Source organism: Chlamydotis macqueenii, chromosome 19 (assembly GCF_036417535.1).
Source record: "Chlamydotis macqueenii isolate bChlMac1 chromosome 19, bChlMac1.mat, whole genome shotgun sequence".
NCBI lineage: Eukaryota > Metazoa > Chordata > Aves > Otidiformes > Otididae > Chlamydotis > Chlamydotis macqueenii.
The window spans coordinates 8374470-8402146 of NC_141574.1; the positions used below are offsets into that span (position 1 = coordinate 8374470).

Genomic DNA, 27677 nt, shown 5'->3' on the forward strand with positions numbered 1-27677 from the left:
TTGGCTGCGATTTCCATATCTCTTGTTTTCTTTAGGATGCAAAAACATGTTCAGAAACCAGAACTGTCACATCTGACAGAAACAGCGCAGGTCTCCTACAGCCAAGGCTCACTCGGAGTAAAGCCTCTCTTCGCGAACAGATAGGTAGGTGCAGTTAAATGGGTTGTTGTGTTCACGGGAAGGTTAAAATAAAAAGTCCCTAACCACATCCCTTCTAACACTTTGAACTGTCACGTGAGGTGACGACTGTGGGGTCTCCACAAGCCCAGAGGCAAATTCAGAGAAAGCGCAAGTGGGCACAGGCAGTGGCTCCTGGAGGAGGCTGATCCCCAGAGGAACGAGGGGATGCAGGGAGGGGGCCGGGCCGCCCTTGCTGTCCTAGGTTTGCCAGCTCACCTTCCTTCAACTGTAAGGAAACTGAGAAGGAAGTGAAGCAAGTTGCAAGTAACACAGACTTTAATTTACGCTCTTAAGCGCTGCAGAATTCTCTTTCTAGCTTGTTTCCCCGTCGCACAGTCTGCTGCAGCCAGCCCTCCTGCAGAGTGCCCTAACAGAGGGGCGGCCGTGATCCCGGAACGCGTAAGGACGTGAAACTCCTGCGGGAACAGGAGGGCTGTTCCTGCAGGAAGAGTCTGCCATATCCAGGCAGTGCCTCGCTCTGCACTGCAAAGCAAGATGCTCCAAGCTGGCATTGCTTGAAGGCTTACCCTTCGGGATTAGCCGTCACACCACGAAGGCAGGATATGGCCCTGTATTTGGGTGGTGTGGCTGGGAATGCGGGGTAGTGACTAAGTGCGTCCTAGAGACAAATCTCAAACCCCTGGGACGGCAAGCGTGCTCCCTGAAGCAGTCTAGGCAATACCTGCAGAATCAGTCCCATCCTGGACAAGGAAACCAGCAGATGTGGCTTTAGTTAATGGGCCTTTTTGCCCCTCAACCTCCATGGAAGATGACCAGAAGCGAGGTCCTTAGGCACAGTCTTGGTTTTTTTTTTAAGACGCCTGCAAACATATAGCCAGAGAAAGCTGAGATGGCAGGAAAGAAAAACAGATGCCCTGATTTCAGGCTGTAGTTTGCTGGAATTCGTTCCAAACTGTGTCAACACAGGACACCCGACATCACATTCCTTTACAGTATGTTTATTTCTCAGTGCATTACATGAAAGGTCTTTGGTATTTGTGGGTTCTTGAATACTGTTCCCACTCTGCTCTGTAAGAAAATGCTGAATACAAAACATTCCATATACAGTAACAAACCCCATAGCAAATAAAGAGAAATAGATATTTTGAACAATAACATAGCAATATGAAAACAGGTAAGTAACCATGCAAGAGGTGGAACAAACAGGTTGTGTTTACAACAAACATTAGAGCCTGCCCTAAGTGGGTTCATCGTGTCGGATGAGATCTGTTCTTGCTCTAAGATAAGAAATTACACATGGCTGCAAGATACTGCCCTTATAAAAGACCAAATGGCTGTAAAGCTTATTACAGTGAGAGAAGCCGGGACCGTTTGCACACATACGAAACACACGGATATAAATTAAAAAATACTGTGTAAAATAACTACTGAAAAGTTAACATTTTTGGGAATGTGCTCTGTGGACAATTATAGCACCTTTGAATTGCTCGGTTTCAAAGCAATCACAGAAACTGCGAGTAGTTCAGACCCCTGTACCACCAAACACCAGACTGGAATGTAATCCTGAATAAGGCAGAAGCTGTAAACGTGGAGGAGAATAGATTTCCAATAAATTGGATCGAGCAGTAATTCCAGAAGCTGATTGTCTTTTAGAAGCCTTTGTCACAGTGGTCAGGTTCCTACATTACAATAGTTCATTGCAGGGACTGGGAGTGAGCCCCAGTTGCTATCAAATCTTTCCAATAAGTGCAAATGAGATACTCTGGAGAGCAGCAGTCTCCGCCTCCCAGGAGTACCAGCTTGCTGGTGAACATGAGGGTGCACGAATTGCCAAACTTTTTTGGTTGTGCAATGTGCTGCTGCTGCTTCTGGTTAGCTCAAGGCAAGGAAAACACGTTACTACTACCAGCACCGACCAAGTCAGAAACACATTAGAGCGCAAAGAAACATCAAGAATTGAAAAAAAGTCTTAGAAAAAAAAAAGGAAAAGAACACACTATGGTATTGCACAGTATGCATGTAAGATAAAGCACTAAACATTTCAATTAAAATATATTTCTAAATGAGCACGCATTCAAAATAAGTCCACTCTCAAAGCTACACAGACTTGGCAAGATACCTTACATGCCCTGGCTAAAGAGAACCTCAGTGTCCTGCCTAAGACAGAAGATGTGGTTGGAGTGGTTTGCGTAGTCATGAGTATCACTGATGGCCGCATGGGAGGCTCTGTTCACCTTTAAAACATAATTAAACTGCGACTGCGCAACGGTGTGGGCCAACCCTTGTGTAAGCAGAGAGAATGAAACTCCAGCTGAGAGAGAAAGTCCATTTGGGACAGCCCTGCTGTCACCCAAGTTAAAGATACAGCACCGCATGAGAGAGATGGACCTCAATTCCTACACAGTAATCAGCCTGTAAATGGGGAAACTTTTTTTTTTTTTCTTCTTCATTTAATTCTTAAATGGAAAGATTATTCCAAGGATGTACCAGTGGCTGCACCGTGCTTAGCTGCCCACCAGCAGAGCTGTTGCTCTCACAGTAGTGAATGGAGGGCCACGGGCTGCTCTACAGCACTTCAGGCATTCGCTAAATGCTGAAAAGCTGAGCCGTTTGTATTTGTGACTGGTTTTAGGCTGAGAGCTGGTTGGCAGCCTTCTTTAAGACACTGATTTAATTCAGCATCGTTTATATATTCACCTGTTTGGGGATGGATGGTTGGATTTCTAAAGAACAGGGCCAAATGAAGACATCCTGTGAATTCAGTCATCCTGAAGTAGCCTGTAGCCTGTTCGTTTCTGAAAATACAGTGCTCTCCAGAGGGAAGATTTGGATGTTCTGATGTCTCTGTAGGTCTAGAACATTTACTGTGTGCATGGAAAGTTAATTTAATGTGCAGCTAACACTGGGCTGGCAGACCTCCTTCGTTTTAAGCCTCATTTCCAGTGTACCAATGCTTCTGGTTTTGCCTTGGGAAGATCACTTTGGGTGACAAAGGTTGCTGAACACATGGACTACAGAGTTGTTGGTGTTTGCAACAGCTTTTGACAGAAATACTGCAGCAGTAGTTTGCCTTTTCCAGATAGCTGTATCTTGCACTAGGAACCAGACAGAATGTGACCAATTTACCTGACCTATGCCGTAAAATCAAAACCACAAACTCAATTTGCTCATTTTCATCCAGGGCTGAATTTGAAAACCGTCAGAACAAGGCCGGGAGGGTGGAAGGGAATTAAAAAAAAAAAAAAAGTACGTACCATGGGTTCTGTTGATTACTCTCACCCTTTGTAACAAAAATCACTGTGTACATGAATGACATCAACTTGTCCGATTTGGTTTGCACATCAGGTGTAGTTGAGTCGTTTGTCACTGAAGGGCTGGTTCAACTTTTAAACCCTGGAGCTGGGACTTCCCCAGTAAAATGACTTTATATGTAACTCCCAGTGCAAGACAAGCTCTTGACAAGACTAATTCCTTAGGCAGTGGTTTGCTGCTACACTGTCTCCAGATTCAAATGGCAAGGATTTACTCACAAGATAAAAACGAAACAGTGTGAAAATATTTTTCCCTATTGATGTAGGATTAACTATTGTAAAAATCTCCTTTTCTGTGAATAGTTATTGCTGCTACTTTAATTAATTATCTCTGGATGTACGCTCAAGCTGAACACAATATTGGAAAATTCTTGCACAATTCCATTGTATCTCATACAATCTGCTCTGTATTTTCATAGAAACAGTCTAATCTCACTGAAGGAAGATAGAAAGTCAATGCTGCCATGAATATCTGCATCAATTGTCCTTGCTTAGCCAACCATGAATAGAAATAAAGCCACTCACATGCAATTAGCAACATGAAAAGCCAAGATTTTGATGCTAAATTCCAAAGAGTAATGTGAATTTTCAGAGTAACAGTTTTAAATGTTCTTTGAATTTTCCAATTTGATCTTTGCTAAAATAAATCATCGCAAGTCATGCTTTAATGGCCCGTGGAAGTGTTGCCTTCACCTGGAAGTCAGCATGACACCACCACGTGAAATAAAAGTGGATGCCACCAACTCCACCAATGGACAAGTCTAGGGCTTGGCTTTGAGTCTAACAGGATGGGTCGTCAGCCAGTTAAGCAGTGCTTTAACTGAGTAACTTTCAAGGGCAGTGAGGAAACAAGGGGAGGATTAAGCTCGTGAGACACAGGCAGGAGGTATCATTTCCGTAGACAGCTTCTGAGGACACCTGCCATCTGGTATTCCAAAGGCAAAACAACAAAATCAAGAAAAAACATTGGTAAGACCCTCTCTGAGCTATGGATAAGACATTCCCTGCTATAAGGGTGTAGCATTGGCCAGGCAAGGAAACCCAGTTGCCAACACTGCAGCCTCCTATCCACTCCATTTGCACTCTGCAATTACGCACTGGGATACTGTATCTTTAACTGGTGAACGGGCACGGAGAACACACAGATGCTCCTACTTCATCCGATTGCTTCTCCTTTTGGCTTCACTGTCATCCAGCAGCGAAGAGAGGATCTGGTAGGCCTGCGGCTGCTGGGGTCCTCCACGCTTGATCTTGATGCTGGTTCGCAGCGGGGAGCCCGGGATCACATCTTGTCCAGAGCCTGGCTCAATGGAAGATAAAGAGTCTGTAAGGAGAGAAAGTCACGGGAGAGCGCTATTTAAAAGGGGAGGCTAAGGAAAGAGTAAATGGGCCCTTCTCAATGATGCCTCTTCTGGGAGAAGTGTCGTTCCTCCTGCTGTCTTTCCATCCTGCAAGCAGTTGTGGAGCTACGTGTTTGCTGCCATCACACTACAACATTAGGTCTTTTCCCTCTGCGCTGTCTAAACTTTGGGGTAGGTACTCTTACTGCACATGGCTCAGCAGGTCCTGCCCCCGTCTGTCATTCCATTTATAAAGCACTGTTCTTTTACTGGGCTGCTCCTCAGCATTGCCCGCAGCCTCCTGTTTCTGAGGGGTGAGGCCAGGTGGTCACTGGGAAGCGATGCTCCCGCGGCTTTCAGTGCCATTTCACTCCTTGTACAGGAGGACATTGCGAGGCACTGAACAGAGCGAACAAAAGCATTGATCCACCCTAGGCTGCAGCCAAATTCGCCATAAAGCTGGGAATAACTATTAGCTGAGCAGCCTCCCAGCACGGCTCACGATAGCACACACCTCCTCTTCCTGCACAGCCTGCCCTGCGAAGCTGAATACGCGTTTCACTACGGCCACTCTTTTGTTCCCAGCAGTCAGCAGCAGATGCCGATAACTCCATGCCACCTCATCGTTTTTAATGCCCCAGTTTCTTCTTCCTCTTGCCTTTCAAGATGGACATTTGCTTGGTTCCCTGCCAAGAGCCCAACCTCATAAGCCAGACACCCAGCCTTGGTTTGATCCCACGGGGCAGCGTTTCTGTTTCAAGCGACCGTTTGGCTGCCGGAAGATTTGTGCTGTGTTTGCTGGAAGTAAACACTGCCAGACAAGTTGGGCTTTCGCGTGTCCTGCTGGGCTGCTCTCTGTAGTTTGCTAGGCCAAATAATCTCAAACTGCCCTCCCGTTGCAGAGGAGAGGTTTGTTTGCTGGTATGTTTTGCCTCGTTGCTTGGGTGGCTGTGGTTTTGGAAACCGCACTGATTGTGAAGTTTCTTTGGGAAGTGAGAGCATGCAATTGGCATTTCTGCGTGGGTCTGTAAAGCTGGGCTGAGTTGGGCTGCCCAGGAACCTGCGGTCAAATCCCCAACACCTACGGTGGGAACATGACCAGATAGTTGGTGCTGGGTGATTGAAACCTGTGTGGTGCCCTTTGGTCCAGGGAGGTCTGTGGTCAGGGAAATTCTGTTTTGTTATTTTATGTCTATTTCTGTTGGGTTTTTTTTTAAACAATATACACATACAGGGATGAATATAATTGCACAAGGAAAAAATGCCTTACTTTCCAAGTTCTCTTTCTAAACAGTATCTTGTAAGATCTATAATATGTCTTAAGTTAAAGAATGGAACTATCTATCTATCTCAAAAGCACAGAGTAAAAATTACCCAGTTATTAGATAAAAAAGGAACTATTTAAAATCATACAATATAGATGTTTAAATACAGCCTCAACTACACTGCACAATGAAAAAATACCAATTTTTACTGATGCAGTTACCCTGGTATAGAAGTATACATGGGTATAAATAACTCATCTCTATCCCAAGCAATAATAGAAAATACATTTATGTCAGTAAAAATGGTTTGCCAAAATGACCGGTTCAAAATAACAGCAGTGCATGACTTGTTGATGCTGTGTTGCCGAACAGACAATGTGAAAAATGGGTAAACTAGGCATTTCTGCAGGGGCAAAGGTGTGTGAGTCCCCCAGTCCAAGCCCAAGTGTCTGTACAAGGTTCCTGAAGAGCTTTTTGCTTTATGCTACTATAAATGAAGGTACAGAGTGAAAGATAACGGAGGGCCAGGCTCTGGGTCCTATAAATACACTGCACCATGATAACGGATGGGGTTTCCCTTCCCCTCTTGTCCGGAGAACAAACATGGATTGCTGCCCAGGTAACCTAGTGGGCATCTCCCTGGCACCTCCTTCATCTCAAAGGAAAGCAGCGTAAAAACATGTTTTCCTGCCCTAAGTCTATAAAATCCAACGAAAATATGAAGCAAATTAGGATTAACGCAGAGGTAAGGTCAGGGTGACTGTGGTTAAATCATGGGTTCATGATTCATGATTTCCCAAAAAGCTTAAGCTGTTGCTGCCTGTTGCTTTTGGACACAGTACTCTGGGCCTCCAAAAGACTCACGTCCACTGAACAACGAAGAGCAGTGCAGACACCCAAGCCAGTTGAGCCATATAACAGAGGAGTTCTCTGTAAAATACAGCGCTACACAAGGCAAGGGCCTCTGCGGTGTTGAAGTCGCTTGGAAGACACTGTTAACAGGATTAAATGATTTGGCCTACAGACTTGAACAAGCAGCTCCCTGGGAAGCTGGTAGATGAGCTGTGCCATATGGCTTGAGCTTTCTGAATTGTAACAAAAAATATTGGGGGGGGTCATTTCACCTGCTACTGTGAAGCCAGAGTAACTAGGGCAGTTGGTGGAAGCTCTAGGTCCTCATCAGTTCTAAGCATCCTTTAAGTCATGTTGGGCACCTAGTTTTGAGAACCCAGCTTAAAGAGATACTAGACAGAGATTTTAGGAGACTGGGAGGATGTATAACCATCAAGCAGCTGCCTGAACAGAGCTCCCAGCTGTCTAGAAAAGAAAACCTTAGCAGCGCTTACCATGAATTCCTATCATGTGCTCAAGAATTAACACCCTCTCAGCTAAAATCTTCAGAGCTTCTCGAAGTTGTTGAACACCTTCCCCCTGCAAGAAGGGAAAGAAAACTGACATTGGAATATGTTGCAGAAGAGGTTTCTTGTTCATAATGTTGCCTCCATAATCCCAAACAATGCAGTGTGAATGTGTAAATAAGAAAAGATGTGAAACAGGAGATAAGCTGCAAGGGTTAAGTAGCAATGCAGGAGAAATCTCTGTTTAAAGAAAAACTTTTCAGTTATACCCCAGGTTTGCACAGCCTCTGACCCAAAGCCATGCCTTTCAGGATTGCTCCTCCTGTGGGCCAAACCCAGGGTGTATATCCCCATCAAATCTTTATACTGTGCCGCTTGTGTTAACAACTATCCCGAACTACCTGCAGCACGGGCTTTGCTCTTGTCTGACCTTTACTCTGAACACCGGTGAGGTGCCTGGGCTTTCTCTTCATTGTTACACCAGGGAACTCGGATACATCACCAGCATGCTTCTCCCTTATAACTGTAACAACGGTGGAATGCAAGCCCATCCTGATGGACTCCACACTGCTTCTCTCCGAGCTCCTCACTGGGCCACACGCTGCCTGAAGCCTGTCCGCATACTTCACGTACACTCAGGCTGTACTTTGTTGTCCCCATTGCCTTGGATATGGGCTCGAAGGGACAGAGAGATGTTGGGGAGTATTTTAGGGTGGGAGAGCAGAGATAGGAGAACTCCAACCCTCTGCACATGCAGTTTGAGCTCTTCTGGTAGTCTGTCCCTCAGCATGTGCGAGGCACAGTGGGGGACTCACTCCCTACCTTGTAGCAGCTCTGTGTGGTGGAACAACCACTGGGGACTGAGGAGGTGTTCAGAGAGCATGGTGAGGGCAGCTGACAACACGGCCGAGGAAACCTCAAAGACCAGGATTTCTAGCAGGTATTAAGGCTAAACCCAGGGTTCACATCATCACTAGCTCTGCATTTTTAACTGTGGACACGACCCTTGCCCCCCAAAAAACAGCCTGCCAAAGGGAATATGGTTGAAGGACAGTAAAGAGTCAAAAAGAAAAGTAAAAAAAAACCAGTAGAAATACACGCTTACATCAGCACCTTTGTCACCTTCCTCACCCTTCTTGCCTGGTTCACCCTAAAACAAACAAGAAACAGAAATTTGTTTTGATGTGACTGAGGACCCTGTCCAGGATCACTTGCATCCCTCCAAAGGAACAAGTTAAAGGCAGAAGCATTTCACCAGCAGAAAACAGACTGACTCTGTGGCTCTTCATGCCAAAGCTCTTGTGAGCTCTGTCCTGGCTCCCAGCAGCTTCCCGGGAGGCCATCACCATTTCTGACACCGATGACCTCGGCCAGGAGTGGCCAAGCTGCAGGAAGGGCTGATGCCATGGCCTGGGCCCACAACAGGACTATGTACACCTCATGAAGCTCTCACCGAGCAATGCTTTAGGCTAAAACACTGAGATAAAAATACAGAAACATGCACGTGTTCATCTTTCTTTGATTTAGAACATAAAATACTCCATTCTGCTTTCATTAATTAGTTATACCACTTTCTGCCTCTGAAAGTGCTTATTAAGCTTTTCTTGAACAAAGCACCCTGTATGCTGTGAATATTGGTCTGATGTCCCCCTCAACCAGGAAGTTCATGCATTTCCCAAAGAACAGATGACATGGAGAGATTAAATCACAAGCTAAATATAAAACAAGGCCAACAAACTGGTGCATAAAATAGAGTGGAAATGCCTGGGCTCTTCAAACTTGTTGGACATCCCTGAGATACTTACAGAGCAGGGGTGGGTGTAGGAGGAAGGACTGAAGAAAGGTGGTGCGAATCGTACAAAATGAGGTGGAATTTAAGGAAGAGAGAAAAGAAACCTCACAGAGGACCTAGGACCTCTCTGGATGCTGCCAGCCAAAACCCAACCTGCTCCACTAGCTCATTTTCAGCCAACCTTCATCTCCATGGGTTTGCTTGCACCCTAGCCATACGTGCCAGTGCAGACATCTCCTGTGTGCCTCTGTTCAGGTATTGCCAAGAAATAATTTGGAGACACCTCTTAATATCACTAAATTCTTTCCAACCCAGCTTGGCAGACCAAGGTGCGGGAGGGAGCTCAGAGCAGCTGATGCACTTTGAGTTGTTTAACAGTGCCCACCTTTGGGCTGTGGCAGCGCCAGGAACCTCATAGGGCAGGGAGGGGGCTTCTGCCTGCCAAAGTTTGGCCAAAGGGGATCTGCAAGCAAGGGACATCTCCTCTGTTGGTGTGATGCCTTCCTGACCGTGGCATTTCAGCACCATGCCTGACATGCAGGAAGACTCTCTCATTTGCAGAAGAACATGTTAAGGTGGGGTCGCCTATTGAACAAACGTCTAAGCTGGGGACAATTGACCTGAGCATTGCATCTGAGAGAGCTGGTGGAACCAGCTGAAGTCCAGCAAGGTGGTACTGACGGTGCCGGGCAGGCACCAAAGCCACCCGAGTCTTGCACACACCCGCAAGTACATCACTTACAGGAAATCCCTTAACGCCCCTCTCTCCAGTCAGACCTGCTTGGCCCTGTTGGAAATAAAGTAAGTGTCATTAGGAGATATCTGCTGTTTGACAAGAACATAGTGTAATTTTTACTAGTGGAATTAAGATGGCTTAATGAAAAACCTTAGGGATAATATAAAAAAAAAATTCCTCTCCCTTGACATTATCACTTAGAGACAGCAAAAGGGGGTCATGGTTTTCTGTCAAGTATCAGCTCCAAATCCCATCACACTTTGGAGAAGTTTGGTTTGATACAGAGCGGCTCAGCTCAGTACCCTCTCGGTAAGACGATTAGCAGTTTTTTGAACTTTACAGCAGTCAGTTACATTATACCAGGAAGGAATTTGGCTGGAGATTTGTTTCTTGCAAAGATACCGCATTCTTCTCTCTGCTAAAACTGATGGGCTGGTGCTGCCCCAGACAGAACACAGAGCCCAGGGCTCCCACAGAGCGCTGATTTAATCTGCCTCCTGCTCCACACACACCCCCGTGTTAACCCCAACAGCTGCTGATCAGAACACACGTACAATATTTTGGTGTCGGTTTGTTTCTTTTTCCTGCTGTGCTAATTTTCAGAGTGTTTTCAGTGGGGGGTTTTTTTGTTGGGTTTTTTTTTTTTTAAACAGAAACATTTTGAAATGCTACGGTTTGGTTTGGGGCGGAAAGAAATGCTATTGAACTGAGCGTCTTTTTTCCCCCTGCTTTCTTCTGCAGCGCTGGTTTCCCACCCTGGAGCACACTGGGGCAGGGCAGAATCCCTGACCAGGAGAACAGTTATAGATGATTATTTAATGAGAAAGCAGGAGCTTGGGAAGAGGAGGCAAAATTTAAAAGCATCTTTAGAAATCCATTGATGAAACAGCCACACATTTAACCTGGCTCTTCTCCCCTAGACATACACAAATCTATCCTTTTTTCCCTCAAAAAAACCACCTAGCTGGCGGCAGCTTTTTGTAGTATTTGCCAGAAAGGGAGAGCTGCTTTGTTTTTGTGTCCATCAAACTGCTGCTTTGTATGAAACCAAGGGGCCTTGGGCATCTACAAAACATTACTACGGGAAGCTGTGCGGTGCTCGGTGAGCAGCTAGCCAGCTCCAAAGGCCTGTATCGACACGAAGAGCGCTGGGAGGAAGGCCCAATTTGTCAGGTGCGCTGAGCATCTTCAAAGGGAAATAACTTACTTGGATTCTGCACTGGAGGGAGCAAGGCCTGTGAAAAAGCAGAGGCAAGCGGCAAATCACGCAGAGGAGACATCGAAACGCACTCAAAATCCATAAGCAGACTGTTCTCTGTGTCCACAGGGAACAGGAAAGGATGTTATCAGCTTAAAGGGGATCAAAGGATATTTAGGCTGGATGTTAGAAACATCTTTTATCCCAGGCCCTCACTAGCTGTACCTCTGAAGACCGCCTGGAGATGATGCGGTGCCTCCCTCACCGGCACTGTTTAGGAATCAGATGAAGAGGGGCTGACGGTGAGCGGCACACGTAGATGTGCCATCCTGGGGATGCACTCAGGCTGCTTCAGGTCTCCTCTACATCTGTTCTCTCCGAGATTAAGCAGGAAGAATGCATAACAACATTTTCTCAAATCTCAGTAGATATTGTAAACCCTCCTCTGCTTTTCTTTGCAGCTGCACAGCTCCTCCGCTCTGAGTGAAGCCAGCTCTAATTTGTATCCACCAAACCCAAAATTGCAGCGTGTAGTTGTCAAAACGAGCATTAAATCCGCACTCACAAAAGAGAAAAAGCATACAGAACATCCTACAGAAATTCTGCCAGAAAAAGCAATCGGCTCCACTTTCCACGCTAAGGAGGGGCAGGAAATAGAATTTATTTTTTCTATTTAGCAAAATATTTGAAAATCTCTTTTTTTTCCCAAGCCTAGAAGGAGAGTTGCAGTTCTGAAGAGCTAACAAGGATGGAACAAAATCAAAGTCTAAAGGATTTGTCTGTACTGAATGAACGCAGTGCAAAGCTTTTGTTTCCAAAAAGTCTAGTCTTAGCATTGCTAAGTCTAGTCTTAGCAATGGAGGCAACCACAAACCAAAGGAAAAAGTTACATGAATCATTGAGGAAGAGCTCTTATCTGTTTCCTGGATGGAAACTTGACACTTTGCCATCTACCATGCCTTTTTTTTATTTTTCTCCTCACTGAAAATTAACAATTAATGGTGATGAGCTGTAGTCAGTAACCTATGTAAAGCCAAAATATGCCCAAAGTGGCTGATCCGCACAAGGAAATTGTTATTAAAAAAACTCTAAGTAAGTCACTTAAAATGGTCTCTGTCTTTCAGGGAGCTGCAGGTGATTTCTTATGTAAGAATAGGGACCAAGCACCCAGAACAGTATGCAAAGACACTAAAATAAAATGGAGCGTTCTAAAAGCTTGTGCTCCCCCCTCAGACATTCCCTGCTCCTTGGCATTCGGTGCCTCGGGATGGAATGGAAGAGGGCACCTGGACTTGCTCGCCTTGCACACAGTCTGCACAGAGGAACACAGCTTAACGCTGTGGCTGGTTATTCTCATGGGTTTGGGAAGTCATAATTGGAATTAACCAATTTGCATTTGTCTGTCCTAGCTCTTTCAGACATGCCTCTGTCTTTTGGATTGGAAGAGTGAGCAGAAATGAAGAAGAGGAGATGCTGTCATATGGGTGAAACACGTCACCTACAGCCACCCTTTTACAGGTGGTGACCTCCACATTCGCCTCCATCTATGTGATGGTAAAAGTGGCACTGAAAGAAAAGGGGACTTGTTTCCTGCAGCTGTGGCACAAGGCGGTGACAATGCAGCCACCACTGCAGATGTCCATCATTTTAGAAGTACCAACCAGTATGTTTCTCCTTGTCTGTCTTTGACTGGGCTCCACACTAGGGTCTTAGTGATTGTCCGCAGTCTACCTGTGCCCACTTCTACATTTTGCAGATCTAATTGCTGAATAATCCTCCACCACATACTACATCCTCAAATGATTTTGTGCTCCTAGTGTCTCTCAGAGGAGACTTCAAAGACCATGGTCTTTTGGAGAGTGAGCTGAACAGAACCAGCTGAAAGCCCGAATGCCATTTTGAAGCCCTTCCTGGAGCTTGAATGCTGGACTGGGAATCTGTCACATTTATATCCTTGTTCGATTTTTCTCTGGTATTTCCTAAACTTCACAAGTTTGGAAATAACATTCAAACAGCCCTTCTTTCTATGCTTAGTTATTAGCACTGGATAACCCATCAAGGACTGAGATACAGCACATAAACATATTAAGAAGAGGATTTTAATATTCCAAATAAATTAAGAATATCATTTGACCTGGAGAATGGCTTTGGTTCAGGAAAAGTCTGAGGAGCTTTTACTGCCTTATTGCCACAGAGGGAAGATTTCAGTTAGACCACTCAAAATACTCCCCGCTAAAGAACTTTGGTTGGCAGAAGAAAGTTGGTCTCCATGAGCCGTTATATACCATGTATTCGCTACCTGAATCTCTTTAGGGAACACCAGACTTTGCAAGCAATTCCGTCCTTTGTCTGTACAGGAAACCCTCATCTTCTTGCAGAAGACCTAGAAACTCTACATTTAAAATTGCTCATGGCTGTAGTCCCACAGAATTTGAAAGACCTGTGCTGTATTTAATTTCTGAGGCATCACCCCAGATGTTGTTGGGAATCCCTCTGTGTGTGTAAAACCTTACTCTCTCTCCTCGGTCTCCTTTGGAGCCTTTTGGCCCAGGTTGTCCTGGAGAGCCCGGTAAGCCCTAGAAGAGATGCAGAACAAGAAGGAATTAATTTCTACTGTGCATCCTTTGTGTAGGTGTAGTGAATACATTTCCCAGTGATCCTCAGCTCCTGAAAACCTCATACATCCATTAGGCAATTGGCCTGGATTCTCTTTTACCCTCAAGCAACAATGATGGAAGCTGTGTTAGCAAATGCCCTGAGCCCTGTAGTTTCTGCCGGTCCCTCTATTTGGGTCTTTTAATGCACTGCAGGCTATCGATGTAGCATTTTTAAGGGGTCTGCATGACAGGATAGATCTTGTTCTCAGTTACCAAGAAGAAATTAATACACAGCTAGTATGGTTAGCTTAAAAATCCCCTCTACTTTCCCCCTCTTCATAATTGCCTCAGTGGGCGGCATGAGTAAGCATACATACCTGAAAATTAATTGGATTGTGCAGTGGAAATTATTTTGAAGCTATTCACTCACCCTAATAAACAATTTTCAAATTAAGCCCAATCTCTTCTAATAATTTTGCTCCCTGGGTTGAATAAATCTATAAAACAGTCAGCAACGGATAAGAAGGGCATAGTCTCCAGATTTCTACTAATTGAACTGCTTTGCAGAAATCGATCCAAATTCTTAACTTATCCACCCAGCGAAACCAGAGCTATAAACCAAACAGGGAGAGAACAATATTGTTTGTTTATATTCAGCACCTCAGCTTCCCAGCTCCCCACAACCATACGCAAGATGCTGCTTTTCCACCTCAGGTGACTTGCACATCGTCTTGGGGACTGCAGCAAACGAGACTGGTGCTCTGCTCCAGAGTGCTGGCGATTTAAGCTGACCTGCTTAACAACAGCCCCCAGAAACCCCCACCTCTCAGCGTCCAGAGAAATGGGCTTTCTAGGCATAGCTGCGAGGAGCCTCAGTGTCTGCTTAAGTGGCCCAACAAGACTGGACATAAGTGTTTCAAGGGCCTAACGGAGGAGCAAGTTCCCAGTTTCAGCTGGGACGCAGCAGTGCTCACCATGAACATCTTGCTCCTCGCCGGCAGTCAGCCCCACCAGCTCACCATCAAGCCAAACAGTGACCTGGCCTACAGCTCAGCTATGTCTCCCTTGGGCCCACAAAAGATTGAGAGGTTCAGGGCTGGTTTAGGAGGTTAACTAGGGCTGTCAAATGGGGTGGGGCACAAACCAGACTTGGCCCTACGTCCAACATGCAGCACGAACAAAGCTTAAGTGTCCATAAGCATCCGTTGCTCTTGACAGCTCTCAGTGGTGACTTTCAGTGTGTGATTACACAAGGATGCTCAAGAACATTGAATTCTACAAATCTGTTGTAAAAAATAAAAGATTTATAATGTGTGCTGCACGCCAGACTCTACTACAGAACCTATTTATGAATTACCTTCTATTTAATCACATTAAACTGCATCTGTCATTTTGCAGCCAAACTTCCCACTGTGTTCATATCTATCTGGAGTTTCTCACTGTTCTCCAGAGCATTCACTAATTGAAATGATTCTGCTATATTGGCAAACTTCCACTAACCTATTGTCCGTTGCTTCTTCAAAGTGATTAATAAATATATAGTAAAAATCTCCTTTCTCTATTTCTGGCAATTCTAAACCTCTTCTTACCAGGATCTGAGTTACATCCCTCTGCTAAATTACTTAACCTTTCTCTGTTTGCTCTTCAGTGACTTTTTTCTCTTTATTCGTGTTAGATTTCTTTGAAATATTTGATGTTACTGGTTTACCTCCACATTAAGTAATACTCTTCCCAAAACTGGCATCCCTTTGTATCAGGCAACCACAATTCTGAGTAGTTTGCCAGTTCACTGCTCCTCATGACTTCACTTCTTTCAATTTAACCAGCTTTTTCCATCCATGGGAGTACCTTGCCCTTCTTCTAGTCTAAATTCTTTTGAGTGACTTTATCACACTCCATTATTGTCTCCCCCTCCACAATTTTTGTATCAATAATTCATCAAATTGATGGGAATTTGTGGTATTTTTCTTGAATAGAAAGTGCTATTTCTGCAAAAGCAGGCTTAACAAATTCACTCTGGAGAATTGGTGAATTCTCATTGATGCATTTTTGTTCTTTTTATGTGTTCCACAGGAAACACAGCATTTTTCTACCACCGTGTTAGTAAAGCCCATGTCGGATCCACTGCATCAACTCAGGCCACAGTGAAATGTTTTGACACAGCAACAGCAAGATGTGGTGTTATGATTACGGGAAAATCTGGAGAGCACAGCCATTTCAACCTCTCAACACCATACAGAATGAAAAAAAGGTATTAACATCACAAAAGTTCACGGGGAACACAACATGGGATCTAAGATTTATAAAGTGCTCGCTCTCTTTGCGCAATGAGATGTTTCACACCTAACCCCCCCACTCTGCCCCCCAGCCCCAGAGCACTGAAGCACCTTACTTGTGATCCAGGGACTCCGACAGGTCCTGGTGGCCCTTTGGGTCCTGATGCGCCCGGTGGCCCTGGTGGGAATCATCATTTGAGACAATTTTAAGGAGATTTAGAAGGAAAGGACCCTAAATACCAAACATATGCACTTCCTTTCATTGTTCTGCGCAGTGTCTCAATAGGTAAGAGCCAGTCACTGATCACAGGACTACAGCGTAAGCGCTTCAGCACACACTGGGGTATTGGCTATCCGCATCCTGATGTCATGTATCTCTACACCCTAGGGAAGATGTTAGAGCTCTGGGAGGAAAAAAAGGTGAGAATAGGTAGGATGTCCGTAACGTGCTGCATTTCCATTGTTTAAAATGAGACCTTTTGAGAAAACTTAGACTAGATCCATGAAAGAGCTGCCTCAGAGCAAGATACGACAGTTGCTGCTTCTGAGACAGGGTCTCGTAGGTGTCAAGGAAAGTCCACAAGCCTGCTACGGTCTGTCTCCCTAGGGTTGTCAGAAAGTTGATGATGAACATAAAGGAGACAAGGATTGGACATAGCCAGCATGAGAGGCTGACTGGAAAAGCAAAGCTGTCTTGTTCTTTGCTCTCTCCAGTGGCAATAAATTCTTTTAAAGTCTGTACCACAGCAGAGCCTGCTTCCAGGACGAGTTAGACACTGTCTAAACAGGTCAACTTGTTTTACACCGTCACTTAACATGTTGATACATTCCTGTTGGAAAAATAATTATATCTCAACGGTAGCTGTTCAATTATACCTGCAGATGGGAGACAGGATATTTGCTTAGTCTGAACTTAGCAATACTCCTCTCTGCTGTAGTTGTCACAACCCTTGAGATGAAACAATGTGGACATTTTACACCAGGTACCGCTGAATCAGCCTCAATCATTAATGCACTCTACAAATGCTTAAGTCAAAGAATAAAGGAGTTGAAGGATAAATGAAAGGCCCTCATAATGAAAGTAAAAATCTTTTCTGCAACTAATGGGCATTCACGCCTAAATATGCATCATACAGGGAAGTGCTGATGTTTGCAGGAATACTAGCATTTAAGCCACCCATCAGCACAAAGAAAAACACGACTTGCCACTGAATTTTCATCCCAGATTCTGATTTTGGTTATACTGGTGAAAATCTGGAATAGCTGTAACCAGCTCCAAAGTCTGCACACAAGTCAGAGAGCAGCTGGTCAGATCCTGCTCTGTGGAGCTCTACAACAGGACAGGATTGCAGCAGTGGTGAGAACAACTCTGCTCTCATAAAGGAATTCACTGGACAACCCATTCTTAAAGACAGTGTTTAATTATTCCCTTCTCAAGATGCATCCTGACGATGTTAAAACAATCTGCCACTATCAACAGATAAGAAACCTGGTTACTTCTTGCCACTCTTTCCCACTCCCAGACCTGTGGCTCTGCTGCCCTTCTAGTGAGGGCCACTCGCCTTCCCTGTAGGCATCTCACAGACCATTCCACTCTCCATCAGGAATTTCTTCTGCTCATCTTCCCCATTATTACAGCTTTACAGCTCAACTGAGTTTCTTACCTGGTGGCCCAACGGGGCCTGGGGCTCCCCGTGGTCCTGGCAGGCCAGCCATGATGGTGTCTATGACGGTGGAGGCCAGCTGGGGTTCTCCATCTGTGATAAGAGCAGAGCAGTTAGTGTCCCTGCAGCAAGAACTGCCCAGTCCCAGCAGGCAGGACTTCTCTCCAAAATCCTTAGGCTGGCCAAGGGCAGGCAGTGCTTGAGGATGCAGAATTTGGGCTCTTGGAGCAATTGCCCTTTGCTCTCTAAGGGCGCAGGCTGCATCCCTGAGATCTGCAGAGCTGCTCATTCCACCTCTGATAACCCCAGAAAAGTTGTCCTTCCTGTCAAAAAAACCCTGATGTTCCTGGCACACCTACATAACCCTACCTTTGAATGCCAAAGCAGATTAAGAGTAGCTCTGCACTGTACAGCAATAACTGACCCAAAATTTGCCATCTCGAAGACACATCTGGCTTCTGGCTACCTGAGAAATCAAACACGGATCCAGAGCTCCCTCCTGTCTGGCATCAGTGAACTGCCGAGCCAATCTGGCAGTCACCAACCCACCAAGCTCATCCTGCCATCAAGGTGGTGGCTGGAGTTATCCTGAGGTCTGAGGGTGGAGGAAAGCCCGGGGAGGGGGTGTGCTCTGCCCCCTCCGCATGCTCAGGAAATTCAGTTGCCATTTCAGGTGCTCAGCTGGCCAGCTTGGGCAGGCCCCTGAGTGCTGGGAAACAGATGGAAATGGGAGTGAAGCAGGGAGGGGAAAAGCAGCAGCAGGAATTGGAGGAATTTTGTGCTTTTGTACATCTTTCTCAGTCCTCTCCTGTTACAAATAAAAATCAGCAGCCTGCAGCTGTCCCCATGTTCCCCCATCCTTGAACCAATGGGCTTCCCACGTCAGTTGGTAACTGAATAGAAAAACACAACTATATATAAAAAAGCAACTTTTATTATTCATTGCAATTGCAAACCCATATTCAACAACCCTGTACTCGCTATGGACAGGTACTGTAGCATGCCAGTAAACGCTGGGGGTACCTGCATAGCAGCACCTTTCATCTGAGCATCCGACAATGCTGTCTGACAGCTGTGGAAACCCAGGGGCAAAAATTCTATGATCGACCAAGACAAGATCACAAAGCAAGGAAGGAAATCCCCATGTCCTGGTGCTACTGAGACTTGCAATCCCCTGTCCTGGTTAGTGCTGCAGGACCAACAGAATATTTCCTGTTGCGTTTAACCTGGCTGTAACGTTGGCTCCTGGTCACTGGGATGGTAAACACTAAGTCCACGTTTTCCATAGCTGAAGGCCACCATGCAGGAATAATGTCCATCGCCTCCCTGCCCATGACCTCAAACTTAGTAATGTTTCCTTTCACCCGTCCCTTTAACTCATGACAGTAAAATTCAGGGAAGCCCTTTGCAGTAAAAGATGGCAAATGTCTCACCCCTATATTGACACAAATATCAGGTGACACCAGGACAATCAGAAGGGCGTTTGCTTACTCTGCAGAGTCCAGCCCTGAGGAAAAAAGGCGAAATCTCCAGAAATGTTAGCAGACACTTCATGAAGCCTTTTCAGCTTCTGGAGCACTGGCAGTGATAGAGAGGACTTTTGAGCTGGTTGTTTGAAAGCAGTTCCTAGGGAAAACTGTATAATTTCTTTAACTGCCAGGATGACAGCATATCTCTGCAATGGCTTCCTGGCAGCAGAACAGTGCAAGATCTAACTTAGATCGCTCTGAGAACCAAATTTTGTGTCTACAGCCTGAATGCAAACAGGTATTTCTTTGACTATTGTTTCTAACCCCCCGTACATCTTCTCGTCTTCAGAGCCCTGAAACGAAACAACTGAGACTGTGTTTGTGTTCAGAAGGAAAGGTACCCAAGTGAAGTGTGTAATCCAATTAATTTGAGTTTTATTTGACCATGTCAAAATCCATCACAGCTTGGGAGTAAGATGAAATTAGGAAATGAGCATCGAACAGTAGTGAAGGCATTAACAATTGCAGAGCCTTTTGTTTTTAAAGAACAAGCAGTCAACAAAATCAAATGCACATCTACTGAGAGGGGGAGAGGATGGGCTGCAGACAACCAGGGTTTAATTACTGCTGGAGGTATGCCAGGGAGAAAGATTTGGGTTACAAAATCTTCCAGCTAAATGGTGTATTATTACGATGACAGAGTTACTCCCACAAATCCACCCATCCTGACATTTGACTCAAAGTTATTTATGAAAGGTGATTCCATAATTGTGACACAGAAGAGAAGCTCTGCTCAACAGCCCTTGAGCTCAGTAGCTCCTGATCTGGCCTCTGCAGAGGAGTATGGCCGTGCAGGAAATCCAGAGTGTCTCCTTCCTCAGCTGCCTGGCCAGGCAAAACTCACTAGGATCAAGATTTCCTTTCAGGATGAGCTCTGAATGAAAGATACTGTGAATGAAATGGAATTCAAGTGTGTTAAAACACAATCCTTCACATTTTTTAAGGGACTCTCTCCATATTCCTATAAAGCAGCAGAAAGAACTCATATCTCCTTATAAACTCTCTTCTCCTTATAAACAGAGGGACATTCTTGGGCTCTCTGCAGCTGGAGGCTGTTCGAGCAGCCACAAAACAGCTCCAGCAACAAATGGTAGCAGGAATCTTCCCTTCTCAGTCATCTCCTGCAGTGATCCAGGCTCTGCTGGGCTCAAGGGCTGGATTTTTGTTGCAGTGCTTCTGGATATCCCAAAGCAGAAGGTAGATGACTGTCTGCCTCATGTGAGAAGACCTTGATATGCAATTTGCTCCAGGAGCTTCCCAGCTCCTAGCCAAGCCAGGAGGAACAGCATGAACAGTCTGATCTGGGCAGAGATGAGCACCTGGGTTCTCTGGAAGAGGGCACAAACATCTTGCAAAGGGAAAACCTGAAACAGCACAGAAATGGCCTGAATGGCAGGGAAACTTGCCCAGCCAGAGTGGCAGGGCACCTCAGAGGCACAAGCATAAACAGCTTTGAAAGCAATTGGAACGATTTTCTAAATCGAATGCTGTCCCCTTCCTCCTCTGCTTCCCCTTCGCTTCCTCCACAGGAAGGGCTACGCGTGGCAGCGGGTACAGGCACATCACTTTGCTAATCTCTGTTCTACTCTCTTTCTCACCAGGCTGGGCGTGCAGGCAAGCCTGCTGTGCCTCAGTCTCCCCTTGCTCTCCCTGCAAAATAGGTTAGTGTTCGCTCGTGTGTCTTTTGCTAAGTGAAACCTTTGAGATATAAGAAAACAGCCCTCCACGGAGTGAAAGTGGCATTCTTTTCTCTTGCTTTTCCCTAACAATTGCCTTAGCTTTAGCACAAAAAGAGGACTGAGCTGACTCCAGACCACGTATCTGATCCACCCCTTTTTAAGTGGCAGAGCAAGCAAGCGATCCTTGCAGCAGCAGCCTCAGCAGTGGGGTATTGCAGCTTAGCTTCTGGCCGACATCTAATGTTTCTGACTAAGGGATAAATTCCCCCATTATGGGCTTGATTTGTTGAGACAGGATGAAAACAAAGTAATCCTGTCTTAATTTCTTTCTGTTACCTGATCTGGAGGGAGAAAACTGGGACCAATTTCTTTACCACAGCACAGTGAAACTGTGAAAAAATGTTTGTCTCCCCATTTTTTTGGCTTCGGCTTGCTGATAAACATTGACAACAGGAACTTTTTGTGATTAATAAAGGCACATGCATTAACCGTGTTCAGGCAGAACCAAACGCTGCACTACTACCAATAATCTGGTACAGCTTGCTCACATCTCTGTGGGTGCACGTGCCCATTACCAGGAATATGCTTCCCTCTGCTGTCAGCAGCTGGAATCTTGTGTTTATAGTTTTCAGATGTGCTCCACTCAAAATAAATAAACTAAAAATCTACCCAAGATTTACAAGACTAAGTTTTATTGGTTGTAGAGGATCAGCTTTCCAACCTGTGGTAGGCAAAATCAGCCAACACGTAGGCAAAACAGTAAGTTCTGCAAGAAAATGGTCTTCCTGTTGTCATAACTTTATCACGAGCACATAGATAACTCATACTTGCAGTGAGACTTGTATTAAGAAAAATTTTTTAAATGAGAAAAATTGTCATAAAGTTTTGGGCTACTCCTTCTGCAAACCAAGAAATCCACCACAGATAAGGGGGAGAAGTGCAGGGCTGCCCCAAGGAGGTAACAGTCACCGTTTACTCATGGTCCTCAAGTCCACGCGGGAGCCTGTTGCTGCCTGGCCGTGGCAGAGTTAGGACAGATATTTTTCCACTCATTTACCTGCTTCCCATTTTTGGACAATACACCTTCCTCACACATCAGCTGGGAAGGCCATGTAATCAATGCCTTTATACACTTGTTAATTTAGCCACTAATTTCCAAGAAAGCATTTAATTCAAAGGGTGGTTGGAGCGGGGGGGCAGCAGCAATATCCAAACCCTCCTTGAGGAATAAAAGGCTGAAGGCAGAGCGGCACCATTTGGCGTGATCCTGTAAGGCAGCGAGGTGACTGCAATGCAAAACTTCCTTGTTACGAAGCTTGTGAATGCAGCAGCTCAGCCTACATTTTGTGACAATCTCAGTATTGAACCATGATTAATTCATCCTGCCCGTACACTTGAAGTAACTGAATATGAAATCAAGCTGTTAAAATTCCTCCCAATTAAAAATACATCTGTTCCCTTTCAGGAAAAGGAGTCTGGAGAACAGAGCGGATGGAAGGAAAATGAAAGCTCTAGAAAACTGTCAGACACAAGGAGACTTACTAATCCTTGGCTGTAACTGATACAGCTGGGCTTTGAGGCTGGATGTGAGCTGGGGAAGAGGCACAGCTGAAGTCTGGGGGAGAGGAGATGGGAGACCCGGCAGAGCTGGGGCTCCGGGAGTTCACAAGCACAGTGGAGATACAGCTGAGCTCTGCTTTATCATTATCAGATACCAGCTACACAAGACTGGACCAGAAGAAATCAGATCAAGCCCAAATCTGAGAGTCCTCAGATAAAAGTGCATGATGTGCCTTTCCTAGAAAGCCTTTTCTTAGCATGCACAACACAAATCAAATAAATACATTTTAAAACCATCACAGGCTCAAATCACGGGTCTTGTTCTGGGCTTTCGAGTTCAGAATTCTGTGTTTTGTGTGGATGTGAGATAATGTTGTTGGACCAGGAACACAGGTGGAAGACGCATTTGTGGGGGCAGGAAGAGAGATGCATTTAACAGATGTCCCTGCTATGTTAGATAATTTCAGAGTTGCAAACCTTTGGTACTTATTTCTGAGTATCCCTGAGCTCTGGAACACCGCAACAGCGGCACCAAGAGGTGTCTCGACAGTGCAGTTTCATTGCACCAGCACCTCAGCAGCCAGACCGCTGTATTTCTGTACCCGCTTGTCTCATGCGATCTACCCGAACCCTGGTGTTTCACTAGAGGCCCCTTCTCAGCAGCTACTCATGATGGAAGCTTAAAGGACACGGAGTTGCCTCCTCAGAGCTATGATGAGCCCGGAAAACAAGGTACAGGGAACAACTATAAATTCCCCAAACCTGTTCTCACTGATTATTTTAGAAGAGCAGTGACTTAGTTCCTTGTTTTGGAGAGGTGAACCCCTCTAGCTTCCCAGTCTCCCATGTTTAATCCTGAACAGGAACTTCCAGAAGACGCACATGAGCAGATCGCCTAGCTGCTACCAGGGAAGGCAGGGCCCTGGCAGAGCCTGGCAGGGAGGTGGGAGGAAGAGCTGAGCTGCTCCATGCCAGCCCGCTCTGCTTAGGTATCAGGAAAAAAATGGGAAACGAGGAGGAAACTTACTTTCTTTTTCAGCTGTGGGCTGGAGTGAGTAGAGAACCCCTTGTTGGAAGGTAAGAGGGAGGCTTGGGCTGGCTGGTGGCCCTGGAGGACCTGGGGGACCTGGAATCCCGGTTTCTCCTGGAAGTCCTCTTGGTCCTTGAGGTCCCAACAGCCCTGTGAAGAGGCAGGAGAGGATCTGTTAATGCATTTGAAGGTGGATGCTACTATGCAAAAAGGCAGTGAGAAGACAAAGGATTTCTGTCCTGAACTGTAATTGTGGGAATTAAGGCAGGGGAGGGGAATAAGAACAGCATCCTGATATTCCATTATTTGCCTTTAGCATCTTTGTAAAACACATAGGCTCAAAGGTGCTGCGAAGCTTAATTCCTCAAAAAGTAAAATCTCCCTGCTCTCTGAGGCTGAGCAAGAAACTAAAGGCAGCAGGGCATGAAATCAAGCACTGCTCTTTCTCGTCCCCTCCACGCACACCTGTACGTCACCGTACTGCCAGGAAAGCACGGAAAGAGCAGCAGAAACCCAGTCAGGCCATCAGCAGATTGATTCTGCTTCCTGTGGGGCTGGAAGGCTCTCGCTGCAAACTGAGAAACCAAAAGACAGACATCCTTGGCGAGACCTTCGCCATTGATGGGTTGCCAGAAAATGCCAAAAAGTGTTTGGAGCCGCTTTCACATTTAAGGCATGCTCCAAGTTTCAGATCTTTCCTGAGCTCAGATTTACAAGGCACAGCCTTTTAGACACATACAAAGCCCAGAGCTCGAGGTCTGGCACCTATTGTGCAGTGTCGCCTTCATCAAAAGGTTTAGGAACATTTTGGGGATGAAGAAAGTCTCCTTGCTCAGGAATGGAGTGTACTCAAAGAACAACCTCGTAACCTTTCCCTTAACATACAAAAGCATCATTAGTTTGACATCCTGGCATCTGACAGCTTGACACAAATGGTGGAGAAAAAAGAGAGGTAAAACAGGCACAAAGTGAGAGGGTTAAACAGGGAACACTCTTATCCAAAGGCTGATGGATCAGAGACTGTTTTTTACAGCTCCTGAGCAGGATGGAGAAACACGATCCTGCTCTGCAGCTTTCTGGGACAAGCTCTCCCCAGCTCCACAGGAAAACCCAGGGACTGTCATTGCTTGTGCAGCTGGTTGCCCACTCTGAGAGCTGCTGGCTGAGGTGAGCACCCAGGGGACTCGCTGGAATGGATTCAATACCAACTGAAGACGCTCAACATCTTGTGCGTCCAGGCCTTTTATCATCTGTTGTCACAGATAATTTGCACAAAGTGAAATCTCTCCTGTCACGGTAGCACTGCCCTCCTCCAGGACTTACCTGGTGGCCCTGCCGGTCCCCTCTCACCGGGTTGCCCCTTCTCTCCTTTTGGCCCTGGTGGTCCTGGAAGACCAGTTGGTCCAACCGGGCCTGGAGGACCAACCTGTCCTGGCATCCCTGAAAACATTTAGAAAGGAAATTAGTTGGAGGTTAGGACACTGCTGAGGTTAGAGGGTCTTTAGCAACCTAGAAACCAGAGGAGAGAGACTCAAAGATGCGCAGATAGCACAGATGGGGAGGTAATGGCAGCAAGAGCTGGCCAAAAAATAGGGCAGACAAGCCAGACTGGATTGTGCTTCTCTTCTTCTTCCTCCAATCTTTAAAGAAACGAGCGTGTCCCCACACACAAGGCCCACTCCCACAAAGTCAGCAGGACATGCACCTCCAGCTGGGACGTGCTGGTTAGAGCTAAACTGAGCCCACGCTGTCCCCGTCCCAGGGTCTGAGTGGCTGTGGGCAGGCTATGGCTGGCCCCTCGAGCACTCCCTCGGTAGCTTCATCCAGACACGCGTGTCAGCTCCACGGTAGTCCCAGCGTATCAAAATACACAAAATCCATTTGCAAAAACAAATCAAACCCTGTCTCCCACTTGCTCTGGATGATGTACACCTACCACCCAGAGATTCTGCATCAAAGACGCTTCCCTGTTTTCTCCTGTTGTCATCCATCTAACAAGCGTACCATGCTGTGCACAGGCGTTTTTCCTTCCAAACTGAAAATAACGCGCCCACACTTTTGCAGTAACTAGATGTTATTTATATCAATAAGGAGGGTGCTGAGCAAACCCATCTGGAAATACCAGTAACGCAATAATTACAGCCCAGCGGGATGCTTCTTGGAAAGTCCACCCTGAGCCCTAGCAAGCCTACAAAAGGTGCGTTTGTCATCTGAAAGTGACTATTTCTGATGACTAAATAAAATCTTAATGTTGTTTCCTTTAGACTATCAAAATAACAACAACACTTGGCAACTCTACAGTGTTTCCCAGAAAAGCACTGTGCATCTTTGGCTCACAGAAGCAGTAGCTGCTTTGGAAAGATGGACTTAAATACTGCGCAGACATCAGTAAAGCCTTTAATACCTTGGGGAGGTGGGTGAGTTAGTCTGTCTACTCTGATTAAGTGGTTAATGGTTACAATAAAGGCATAAACTGCCAGAGCCAGGAGACTAAGAGGTTCCTGGTGTCCGGGCTACCAAATGGCTTTGAGTATTTGAAAGCGGTGGCAGCTGCAAAGCCAGAGGAAGATTTGTCTGAGTTCAAAGTGCACTCAGATTTCAAGTGTTAGTCTGTATATTACATATGACCAACACCCAGCAGAGCACAAGTTAAGTTTTGATAAAGTGTGAAGCAGTGTCCTTCCCCTTCCCTGGTACCAGAAGAGGTACTGGGCCCCCCGAGCGGTGCCAGGAGAACCTGGGGCAGAGAGGAATGGATGGGAACAGAGGGAGAGAAGGAAAAAAGGAAACAAGCTGGCCAGCTAGCACCTTCATGGCCAGTACCAAAAGGAACAAGGCGACATAATAAAAACCATGGCTCACAGGATGTGCAGCTTCCACGTTTGGATCTGGTCCCCACTCTAGGCATGGGATAGGGCAACTAGGGCACAAAACCGCGTGCCCTCCCAAACATTAATGCAAACTCTGCATTTCTCAGAACAAAGCAATAATCCCCCAATATTAGACCCCCTTGAAAGATTCTCCTTCCTCTCTTCTCTTTTTTTGTCATTCTGGAGAGAGGTCCAAATTCTTTTTTTCTTACAAAAATGAGATCTCTCCATCTGTAACTCATGGTGGAACTGGGCAGACTGAAGAAATGAGATTTTTCAGAGGCTTTGTGTGGGAGCGTGTGCCTGTACATCTGGTTTTTTTCAGTCATCAATAAAAGTCTGACTTAATTTGAGTATTGAACAAGGAATTAAGGCAAGGTTTTAATTTGGATCAATTTGCTTACCCACAGGACACAAACTGCAGATTTCTCTGTGAATAGAGGGGCTCCTTTAACGGATCCAGGCTAAAATCTCACCTGACAGTGGATGCTGTACTTGGCAAGCTCAAGCAGGTGACCAGGAGCTCATTTAAGAGAGCACAAGCATTTGTTCACAGCATTGCAAACAGCTTCTCCCCTCTGCCAAAAACCCCTAACACACCTGAAACTTTACTGCGGCAAATTGTTTCCAGCATAGAGGGAAGAACAGCAGAAACACTCTTTTGCAAGCACAACACTGAGCGTGGCTCAAAACATTTTCTCGCTTGTATAAAACAGCCTTCATCCTTCAGTTCAACCTTTATAACTGAATCCTGTGAGCTTCTGCAGACCAAGAGCAATCAGTTGCTGCTAGCATCCTCAATCACGCCGCCGCGGTGGAGCTTTAAAGAAACTGGCACTTACTTCCCTGAAGGTGGAGAGCACTGAAGGAAAGACTAGGAGAAGCGGCGCTGAGTAATGTGTCAGGCGAATGCTCATACTGGTGACAAATGGTGTTACCAGCATAAAAGAGACAAGTGCAAAAGGGAGAAGAAAGAGGGAAGGATTCAGGGGAAAAGGGGAAGGGAAATGAATAGGCCAAATCTTCGGATGGCATAAATCAGCCCTGCTGCAGTGGCATTGCTTTCAGAGAGCTGAAGCCCATGGCGAGTATTTATCCTCCAAAAATAGGAAAGGAAAAGCCATGGGGAAAAATATATTTTTAAAAATAATTTTAAAAAAAGGGCAGAGGGTGAGTATTCTACTGCTGGAGACCAAATCAGATGTGCAGAGACCCAGATTTTCTTCCTGGCCCTGTCATTAACCTGCAACACGCCATCTGTTCCCTCTCCTTCCCCAGGGTTTTCTCTGTACAGGAGCAGGGTGTTATCTGTTTTCATGGTGCCCAGAACA

General features: G+C 45.7%; 1 protein-coding gene across 6 annotated transcripts in view; it reads right to left on the bottom strand.

Moving 5' to 3' along the window:
* Positions 1 to 3553: 3553 nt before the first annotated feature.
* Positions 3554 to 27677, bottom strand: part of COL26A1 (collagen type XXVI alpha 1 chain) — a 174344-nt gene continuing 150220 nt past the window's right edge. For 4 of the 6 annotated variants that reach the window (XM_086763036.1, XM_086763032.1, XM_086763034.1 and 1 more), the window contains 10 exons: positions 24800 to 24916; positions 23474 to 23626; positions 17679 to 17771; positions 16131 to 16192; positions 13655 to 13717; positions 9950 to 9994; positions 8521 to 8565; positions 7404 to 7488; positions 3636 to 4776; positions 3554 to 3605 (listed from right to left, as the gene is read on the bottom strand). In XM_086763036.1, the coding sequence (XP_086619162.1) occupies positions 4604 to 4776; positions 7404 to 7488; positions 8521 to 8565; positions 9950 to 9994; positions 13655 to 13717; positions 16131 to 16192; positions 17679 to 17771; positions 23474 to 23626; positions 24800 to 24916 (836 nt within the window). In that variant the 3' untranslated portion in view covers positions 3554 to 3605; positions 3636 to 4603. The remainder of the gene's footprint in view (positions 3606 to 3635; positions 4777 to 7403; positions 7489 to 8520; positions 8566 to 9949; positions 9995 to 13654; positions 13718 to 16130; positions 16193 to 17678; positions 17772 to 23473; positions 23627 to 24799; positions 24917 to 27677) is intronic. The other 2 variants (XM_086763033.1, XM_086763035.1) reach the window with 2 other exon arrangements.